At 34.4% G+C, this 10,918-nt stretch overlaps 1 protein-coding gene across 1 annotated transcript; it reads right to left on the bottom strand.

Annotated features, from left to right (window-relative positions):
- Positions 1-3,826: 3,826 nt before the first annotated feature.
- On the bottom strand, positions 3,827-5,708 carry LOC127122885 (uncharacterized). Its single transcript, XM_051053160.1, has 2 exons — positions 4,239-5,708; positions 3,827-3,958 (listed from the first exon to the last, which is right to left on the bottom strand). The coding sequence occupies exons 1-2, from the start codon at positions 5,706-5,708 to the stop codon at positions 3,827-3,829; spliced, it is 1,602 nt and encodes a 533-aa protein (XP_050909117.1).
- Between the last annotated feature and the right edge of the window lie 5,210 nt (positions 5,709-10,918).

The raw sequence follows: 10,918 nt of genomic DNA, 5'->3' as shown, positions 1-10,918 counted from the left end.
CTTCCAGACTACATGGAGACAAGAATGTTATACCTCAGTGCGAATTGCTTATCAAGCAAAGCAAAGCAATATTAGCAACTAATGTACCTGAAATCAATCAAATACAATAAGTATACCAATCACAGAACTAAACAGCAAATGGTTCACAATTAACTATACACAGACAAACACAAGCCAGTGCACCAAAGTGAAAGCCATTAAGGCTCAAACTCAAATATCAAACCCTGCAAAACAAAGTCAAAATTAGCTATACACAAGTCACAAGTCAAGTCCAATGGAGGCACATCATCAAGCATAGGCCATTTGTGCTATTACCCTGAAACACAACTCAAAAGTGAGATCATAAACCACTAGTCCAAGACTAGGGCCAAAATGAAATGAAAAATCCAAAACAGCAAGTGAAAAATGATCACAACCAAGATAAATCAATTAAGAAGAGAATCCAATTAGTCTCATACCAAAACTATGCACCAAATTCATTTCATGCACAATTTAAGTCAAACTAGGCAAGTATGGACCGCATATGAGCAAACAGAATGATCACCATCAAACAAATACCAAAACAGATCAATAAATTCCACAAAAATTCAAGTCTAAACAGAACACATTCAATGAGCATCATGTCAAATTTCATGCTATTTGGACAATAGGAAGTAGGGAAATTAAATTCAACAAGTCAGGACATGCAAAAATCAATCCAAACTAAGTCACAAAGCATGTGTCAACTTCAATCAATTGTAAAACAGTGAAAACAAATGAGAAATGAATGGGACCAAAGCCAAAGTGACCTCAAACATGTTAGGAATCACTCCACCAAATTTAATCTTCATATGATAAGGTATGGACATTTCACAAGCCATGTAAGTTGATCACTCAAGAAAAGTTCACAAAATGGTAAACAGCAAACAAAAATACCAATCAAATAGGAAATTGATCAACAAATCCTACAAAAAATCATGGCAAAACTAGACATACAGGTGATATCACATGCAAAAATTGGGAGCATTTGGAAAAGCATAGGCATGGCAACAAAATTCATGAACACAGCATAACATAGTGTGACACACATTGTCACACTCAACTTGAACACATCATATCTTGAAAACCATAAATCCAAAATTAACAAACTATACATCAAAATCACCAGAAAAGAGTCAAGAACAAGCCTATAAAATTTCATGCATTTTGGCTAAGGCATCATTATTTCATGAAGGAAATGGTGAAACATACAATTGAAACACACATATCAAAGGCATTAGGCAAAGTCAACAAAATCACCAGGCACAACTTTGACTATCATACCTAAAAAAAACTAGACAAAATTTGGAGATGGATGCAAAAATTCCCATGTAATTTGGATAATCCATGATTTAATTATGATTTTTTGAAGTTTATTGATGAAATGAAATTTTTATTTAACATTTAAAAGGAATTAAAGGCGCTGAATGGCAAATTTGTAAATACTGAGAGCCTGGCCAAAACGCGGTCGTTTCATTAAACGGCCTGGCGCGTTGTGATTGGTTGGTTTGCGCGCTAAACAGGAAATTCAAACTGGAATAGCATAACACGGATCAAACTGCATCTGGCTCGTGTTCTGGAGTGTTCTTCAACATCACAATTTCCAGAAATCACGATGAACAAAATCTCAACCAAAATCAACAAATCGTACATGGATAGAACCGTCTAAGCACGTACATTAACAATATCCACATGAAATCATCCAATTCCTACTGTACAGAACGGATCGATCCAAAATAGATTTTACATCACAAGTTTCAATTCACGATTTCTCTCTCAAATCTTAATGGATTTTGGTTCTACGACTTGCACTACGCTCTATGATCAAAGATCCATACGAATCACATCACAATTTCAGCAATGGCGAGAATCGATTCCTAACCTTACTGAAGTGCAGCTGTGGAATCCTTGCTTGTTTTGCCTCTAATTGTAAAAACAGATGGAGAAGATCAATGTAGAAGGTGAATGATGATGAATGTTCAGCTCAACAATGCTGGAATCGAAGGAAATTTGCAACTGCCATGGAAATTCGAGCTTGCAACAGCTGGTGGTTGAGCACGATTCTTGCTCCAATTGCTTCAAACAGCAATCCAAGAACACCTGCAGATGAAGATTCTGCAAAGAAATGCCACGAGTGTCGATGAATTATTGATGAATCGTTGAAAAAAGTGAGTGTGCAATTGTGAGAAAATGAGAGAATTGTGAGATTTTTCTTTTTGGATCTGAAAAAATGAGATGTCATTAAGCATCCTGTTATGATTAGAACCTTTATACCTCAGGTTAATCCAAAATTTAATCAAGATTAAGCAAATTGGAATGATTAGTGTAATGTGCATTTTTCATGATTTTGGCCAAAATGCCCTTTTCCAAACCAGTCAATGTAATAGTCCAAAACTTGGTTCAAGCAAGTTCTAAATACCATTTGTGATGTGTATGAAAAGGTCCCATGTGCAAATTCCATGTAATTCACAAAATCACTATTTCACACCAAAAATGCTAAATAGTTCACTTAAAAAATGCCATTTTGCTATGAGGTTTTTTGATGAAATGTAATTATGCATCATGAAAGTTCATATGAAATGTGGTTTGCTCAAAGAAAAATCAACCAAATTGGCCATTCCATGTGAAAGTTATGGCACTTTGAATTTGGGCATTTTCTGAAAATGAATGGACCATATCTTGCCAACCACACATGGGAATTTCAAGTTCTTGGACTTTTTGGAATGGTGAGATCAAGATCTTCAACTTTCATGTTGGACAAAATTCCATTTGAAGCTTGTATGATGAAGTAATTTTGAGGAGAAAAACTTTCCATTTTGGGCAATTGAAATTACAGGTCACCTGCCATTTTAGGAAACTTCTTGTCTGACCTCCAATTCTTCAACCTTGGTCTTTGACATGCCAAATGAGACTTATATGGACATGAATGAGGCCTTTCAAACCATCTCACACCTTCCAATCCATAAAATCAGGCACAGTTGACCACAGTTGACCGCAGTTGACTTTCTAGGGTTTCTGATAGAAATTCAGCTGAACTGTTGAGCTTTGATCATCCAATCTTTGGCCAAATCATTTCAAAATGATCCTTAGACCATATGAACTTGATAAATCAACCCTAGGGCTTTGTCTCAATAGAAATTGCTCATGCTTGCTTGATTAACTGATTCTCCTGATCAGTTTGACCTAATTCTTCTGAGGAACTTGCACTTGGGCAAAAGGCAATGCAATGTTATGCAATGGACTATGTTATGTTAATGACCTAATGATGAAAATGTATGTACAATGGTAGGGTGCAAATTTGAGGTGCTACACTTAGCACTTGCAAAACAGCTCTTAAATGAATGCAATGATCATCTAAGTTCTTGCTATAAATCAAAATATCATCAAAATACACAACAACAAACTTACCCAAGAACTCCTTTAACACACAGTTCATTAGTTTCATGAAAGTACTAGGTGCATTAGTTAATCCAAAAGGCATAACCATCCACTCATACAAACCAAATTTTGTTTTAAAAGCAGTTTTCCATTTATCCCCTTCCCTTATTCTAATTTGGTGATATCCACTTTTCAAATCAATTTTAGAAAATAAGCATGCACCAAAAAATTCATCAAGAAAATCATCTAGTCTAGGAATAGGATGCCTATATTTAATGGTAATATTGTTAATGGCCCTACAATCAGTGCACATCCTCCAACTACCATCCTTTTTAGGGACTAGAATAATAGGGACAACACAAGGACTTAAACTTTCTCTTACCCATCCTTTACTTATCAATTCAGCAATTTGCCTTTGTATCTCTTGAGTTTATTGTGGATTGCTTCTATATGCTGGCCTATTAGGCAAAGATGCTCCTGGATTGAGATCAATATGATGTTCAATTCCTCTTATAGGTGGTAAACCACTTGGCACCTCTTCCAGAAACAATTCTTTAAATTCCTGCAAAAGAGACTCAACACAATTTGGCAATTTTTTTTCATTAGAAATAGTGGTTAGCAAAGGCACCTCCTTGCAAAAGAGCAAGTACAAAGGCTGATGTGACACAATTGCTTTTTTCACATCTCTTTTTTTTTGCAATTAAACTTTGTTTCTTTTCTCTTTTATCATTCTTTTTCTTTTCATTCTTTTCTTTTTTCTTTTTCTTTTTCTTTTTCTTTTTCTCTTTTTGTTTTCTTTCTTGATCATATTTTTCTCTCATTTTTCTTTGATCTTCTCTCACCTCACTAGGATTTAACGGTACAAGATTGATCTTTTGATCATGATACATAAAAGAGTACTTATTGGAGTACCCATCATGATTGGCTTTTCTATCAAATTGCCAAGGCCTACCTAATGACAAATGACTAGCTTCCATTGGTACTACATCACACAACACTACATCCTCATATTTTCCAATTTTAAAACAAATCTCAACTTGTTTATTAACAAGCATTTCTACACTTTCATTAAGCCATTGGAGTTTGTAAGGCTTAGGGTGAGGTTTTGTTTCCAATTTTAGTTTAGAAACCAGACGCGTGCTTGCAACATTTGTACAACTTTCTCCATCAATTATTAAAGAACAAACCTTTCCTTGCACAAAGCATCTTGTATGAAAAAGGTTTTCTCTTTGACTTGTATCCTCCTCCTTTATTTGGCTTCCCAACATTCTTCTCACCATGAGTAAATCTCCACTAGGTATTTCTTCTTCAAACTTCTCATCATAATCACCATCCTCCTCTTCAACAATTTCTTCATTTTCTTCCATAAGCATAGTTCTCTTTGTTGGACATTGAGATGCAATATGTCCTTGGCCTTGACACTTGAAACACTTAACAGTTTTGTTAGTTGAAACACTTGAAGAAGAATATGTAATAGTTTTACCTTTGTTTTCAACCGTGGCTTCTTTAGATGATGAAGCACCCTCCTTCTTTGTTTTGTCCTTCCAACTTTGAGAATTGAAAGTGGTGGAATTTCTCCTTGATTGACTCTTTCTTTTGAGTTGTTGTTCTACTTTGATAGCTTGGTGTACCAATTCATCCATTTCAACATAGTGATGAAGTTCCACTATGTCACTAATGTCATGATTTAGACCATGGAGAAATCTAGCCATAGTTGCTTCATCGTCCTCCTCTACATTAGGTCTAATTTTGAGAACTTCCATCTCCTTGAAATATTCTTCAACACTTTTAGAACCTTGAGTGAGTCTTTGCAATTTGCTGCGCAATTCCCTATGATAATAGGAAGGGACAAACCTTCTCCTCATGATTCTTTTCATCTCTTCCCAAGTATCAATTGGTCGTTCTGCATACCTCCTTCTATCTTTTGTCAATTGATCCCACCAAACTAAGGCATACTCCTTGAACTCAATAGAAGCAACCTGCACTTTTTCAAGATTAGAATAATTGTGACAATTAAAAATCTGTTCAACTTTAGTGTCCCATTCTAGATATGCCTCCGGGTCACTCTTCCCAACAAAAGTTGGAACTTTAATTTTTATGCCCCTCAAATCATCTCCCCCTTGTCTCCTTCTACGTCTTCTTTCCTCCTCATCATCACTACCATCATTAGAATTTTGGGGCCTCCTTTCCAACTCATCAATTCTTTGTTGAAGTTGTTCACCTTGTTCTCTTAACAATCTTTCAAAATTGTCACGCATGGCTGCGATCTGAACAGTTGAAACTACTGTTCTAGGTGAAGGTGGACTAGACATAATTGTGAAATATTTGTGAAATTAGGAACAAGTGTTTTAAAATGGACCTCACCACTCTACTCACGTGTTTACACTCAATCACTCGTGTTTCACTCAATTTATTTTTTGGCTTTTTTTTAATAATAAAAACACTCTGCCTTTTACCACTCAATTTGCTCTTTTAGTTCTTTAGAGAAACCAAAATGAATCAACACAAAGAAATCAATTTCAGATGATAATCAACACACAAAAAACTTAAAAAAACAGCAAACCAAAAAAAAGACTCTAAAACAAAGGAAACTAGGAGAATTTTAAGAGTGTGGCAAGAAAAAAAATAGATTTTTTTTTGTTTTTTTTTAATCACAATCTTTAACAATCAGATCCTTTTTTTTTAAATTTTTTTTCTTATACCCCTTTTTTTTCGATTTTTTTTATAATGATAAATGGATAATAATGAAGAACAAGAATATAGACAATTTACCACATTTCGGCCTTTTTTTTTTGGAATATGCTCTGATACCACTTGATATGCACTAACCTTTGAGACTTATGCATTTCCTTCAAAATTCCTGAAACAACTTTGTTAACTTTTGGAATATTAATTCTTTTGTGACTCAGAGGAAGTAATCTGCCTTATAATTGAAAGAATGACAGAATTTGATACATGCATATAAAATAAACGAGATTGATATGAAATAAAGGAGAAATAAGAAATGGAATTAAGTAGAAGGGGCGCCACACTCTTTCTAATCCAAGAGAGAATGATAAGCCTATGGATGAGGATCACCACAAGAAAAGGATTTCTTGATAAGATCAATTTTGGTCCAATCCAGAACCTAAGAGCAAATACTCTCACTTACACAATGTGTAAACTTGCCAAAATTCATTGATCCAAAAAGAAGATACATGCCTCCTTTATATAGGAATGGCTTAAGATGATGAAATAAGTAAAAATTAACTCCTAAGAAAACAAAAGGTTTCAGCCACTAATTATCATGATAGTGGGTTGAGTTATTACAAAGAAAGTGCAAAATAAAGAAGAGATAATGGGGTTCTTGAAAGGGCAAAATAATGGCAATTCTTTATTTACCACCTCTCTTGCAATTTTCGTCCATTATAGTGTGGTTATTGGTATTTCCTTTATTTTTATTTATTTATGCATTATTGGGCCTTTTATCACATGCTTGGATGATAAGAATAAACTCGGGCTCTTTTTCTTCAATCTGGCCCATGCATTCTATTGACTTGATCATGAAATGAACTAAAGCATCATTGACTCTTCTTGCACGTGCCCTTGTCATATGACCTCACAAGCTTTGCATTGTATCATTTATGTCTTGGATTACGTCCTCATCACAAGGATGATCAAACTCGTGTGCATGAAGTTGGGTCCTCTATGCATGGGCCTGTACAGGCGCATGTGAGGCCCAAGATCAAGTTCAAATGCAAGCTGAGCTCAGTCTGGAATGAAATGGACGTGTGATTTGCTTTGAATTTGCTTTGAATTTGCTTGTGCATGAAGTTCCATCATGAATTCCATAATTGTGCCTAAAACTTCATCTCTTCGAAAATGCCAATTATAAAATCCAAACACAATCATATGGGTAATGATTAGAAAGGTATTGACATAAGGAACAAATGTTATGTTGGCCAAAAACTCATTTGAAGTGTGGAAATTTATGAAAACAGGCCATGAAGTTCATAGTGCAAAACATGCCTTTGAGAATTTTGTCAAATTGAACCAACTTCAAGCCTTTCTCTTTTGATGATGCAAGCCTCAAATGGAAAAACCTCTAACATAAAAGTTGTATATATTTTCAAGACAATCAAAATGGACTTAAATTTTGCATCATTTGGAGTTTTGATGAAGAATTTATGGGCACTTGAAGTTGGACTTGTTTGCCTTTTAATGCATTTGGTCCAAAGTGACCTATAATGTTTTGCATTATGACATGTATTTCTTTTGAGATTTTGAAACTTTGTTCAACATAACATTTGAATTAGAAATCTTAAGCTTTCCAATTCATTTTATCCCATATTAAAATCATAAAAAATGAATGAGTTATGTTCTTGGGAAGTTGACCTAAAATTAGGGTTTCAGTCAAAATGACCTATAATGTCTTGAGATGAATGATGATCTTCCAAGATTCAAATAAATTTTTGATGAACATAAAAGTTGTTCATATTGTCCTTAAGAACATATTTTATTTTGGGATCATCTCCATTTGACCAACACATACAAAGTTAGGTCTCAGTGCATTTCAAAAATAGTCAGATGAATTGACTGATCAACTTCTCAAGTCCACAACTCATATCTTGATGAATTGATGATTGAGGGCACTCAAATAAGTTCAAATATGCATGAAATTATGAATTAAAGAACTTACCTTGATTGTATTTGACCATGGGCTGAGGTTGCTTCATTGGCAAGGCACACTTGGTATATAGATGAATTAGGTTTCCTTGGGACACAAGCCTCAAACCTTTTGACTTGTTTTGGTCAAAATGATGAATTGAGATACCAGGGAGTCATATTTGATGATTGAGAGCTTTGGGAACCATTTTCATGCTTGATTTCATCTTCATCTGGCCACTTCAATGGGTATAGGAGTCTCCTAGAAGCTTTTGACCTTGTGATTGCTCAAGCTACACACAAGAGATGTTAGTGACATATTTTTGTGCTTTAGTTAGTAAACAAAAATGAGAAAAACAATAATATATAATTCAAGCATGCTTGGTGATCTCAAACCACTCACAAGAGGTCCCATCCAAAGGCAAGGGGAACCAAGATGCTTATGATCCTTGAGGCTTTGCAAATGAAATGCTATGATGCCATGAGGGATCTTAGGGCCAAAATTGGAGTCTTACACAAGCCAAGGCAAATTGGAAGCAAGATCAAGCTCAATTGACGCAAACTGAAGGTGAATTTTCTGGATTTTCTCTTCTTCGATTCTCCCTCAATTCTCCACTATTTTGCTTGTTCTTTGGTTGTCTGAAGACCTACCAATGTAGGCAACAAGATTGAGCTTCTTTGAGGTCAAATCGAAACAACTCAGTTCATACTCCTCAATTTTCAATTCCATGTATCTTTCAATATAGTGAGAATTTTAAAATTCTGAGGGCAGATTTGGATTCCTGACATTTTTCTCTTCAAAATAGTGTATGCATCTTTTATTTTCATGAAAGTTGGTGGTGGACCAGTCCGGTGAGGTCCACCAGAGAAGATGACCGGAGCCCTAACTTTGGTGATGTGGTGACATAGTCCTATCCATTGGATCATCTCTCCATGTTTGAATCACATCCGTTGGTTTTGATTACTCATGTTGCAGCGCATTTGACTATGGTCTTTGGTAGGCTATACACACGTAGCCATCAGATCTGCCACCTCAATTAATGAGGGAGATCCGATGACCCTTGTTCTTTTGCATTTATTTTATAATTTCTGATTTTATTTTAAATCCCTTTATTTTGTTTAATTCAAATTAAATTCATTTTTAATCCAAAAAATATGGGACTTTCATCAAAAATCTTTAAATATTTTCCCCTTCCATATTTTGAATTAAAATTAGTTTTTTTGGATTAATTTTGATATTTTTTGTGAATTAAATGATTTTGGACTTGTTTTTAAATATTTTAAAATACTTATGACTTTCCAAAAATTCTATTTTTTTTGTCTAAGGTCCTTTGACCTTGTTTCACTAACATTTGACTAACATTTCATTAACATTGCTTTACTTTCATGTCATTTACATAATGCAAATTTAAATTTCAGTACCTTTATCATTCATTGTCATTTACATTTCATGCAACTTGTTTATGTTTCAGTCATTTTTACTTTGCTCACCTGAGCCATATCATTTGTGCTTGTATATATTGTGTGCTTGTGATTTTGTTCTGTTTGTGGTCTTGGGACCTTAAAATACCTAATAACCACAAAAAACCCTAAAAAGTATCTTGGTGGACTGTTGGACTTATAAGTAGGCAACATTCCCTACTTGGCCAATGCCATTATTTTGAGATTGGGATATCCTTGATAGTGCCTTTCATCTGATGCAAGCATTAATTTCCACTTGGGTTCATCTGTCACTTTGTCTCTGTGCTTGATTATGATACTGTTATTATTTTTGATGTTTGTTGTTTGTTTCTATGAGTTTGCCAAGGAAATATTTCATCTGATACATTGGAAGACATTGAAGATTTCTTTCTATTGAAGTGTTTTCTTGGATATTATGGCAATATTTATTTGATGCCTTGGTCTTCATGATTAATTGCTTGGATATTGCTTATGTTTGTTGCTTGCTCAAAAGTTCAAAGGAAAATGGGTTTCTATATGACATTCTTGTCTTGTGGATTGCTTCCCATTAGTCAGATCTTTTCAACTCTTAACTTTTAAATTTTTGTCTAGGGTAGTCTCTTCATCTCCTCTCACTTGTTTAATTTCAAAATTTCTCCCTCTTTTCAAAATCTTCTCTGGTTGTGTTTTTCAACTTAGACATGTTTTAATAATTAGAAACTTTGGCCTTATGCCAATGAATTTTCAAACTTTTTCTTAAATCAAATATGAATAAACTTAAGCATATTGACCTCAATTTCAAAAAGACAAAACGAATTAACAACTTCATTTAAATCTTTTGGCCATTTTGTGCCTTCTTCTTTTAAACCTTTGTTAAAATCAATCCACAAATTTCTTTGAAATTTTTATCACGAACTACGGGGTTTTGATCCCTCATTTTTATGTTGGTACGTAGGCATAAAACCGAAGGTCTTGTAAAACACAAAAATATAATTAAAGAATTTTTTTCTCATCCCCCATTCCATTTTTATCAAACATCTTTTCAACAAAAACACTTGCACACAAAAAAGGGCTCCCTAGGAGTACCTAAGACACTTTGGGTGCTAACACCTTCCCTCTGTGTAACCAAACCAACCCCCTTACCTGTAATCTCTGGCATTTTATTAGTTTTGATTTCAAAGTTCTTATCTTCGGGTTTTTGTTCGTACTTTTCCCTTTTCCTTTTGAAACAAATAATGCGTGGTTGCGACTCTGATTTTTCTGTTAACGTTAAGATTATCCATAACTTGATGGCCAAGAATGCATCGCTACAAAAATAAAATGGTGACTCTGCTGGGGACTAGTCCTCAGTGGGTTTAGCCTACTTTTTTGTATGAAATATTTTATTGATATTTGATATTTGTTTGTATATATTGTTTGTGTGATATAATCTATCTAT

Source organism: Lathyrus oleraceus, chromosome 2 (genome assembly GCF_024323335.1).
Source record: "Lathyrus oleraceus cultivar Zhongwan6 chromosome 2, CAAS_Psat_ZW6_1.0, whole genome shotgun sequence".
NCBI lineage: Eukaryota > Viridiplantae > Streptophyta > Magnoliopsida > Fabales > Fabaceae > Lathyrus > Lathyrus oleraceus.
This window is presented reverse-complemented; position numbering and strand designations above follow the sequence as displayed.

Bases quoted from the DNA above. Each gene is read 5' to 3' on its own strand.
- LOC127122885 (XM_051053160.1), bottom strand. From the start codon at position 5,708: ATGTCTAGTCCACCTTCACCTAGAACAGTAGTTTCAACTGTTCAGATC. The intron at 3,959-4,238 runs GTGAGAGAAGAT...TCTCTTTTGCAG, and splicing joins TACCGTTAAATCCTAGTGAG to GAATTTAAAGAATTGTTTCT.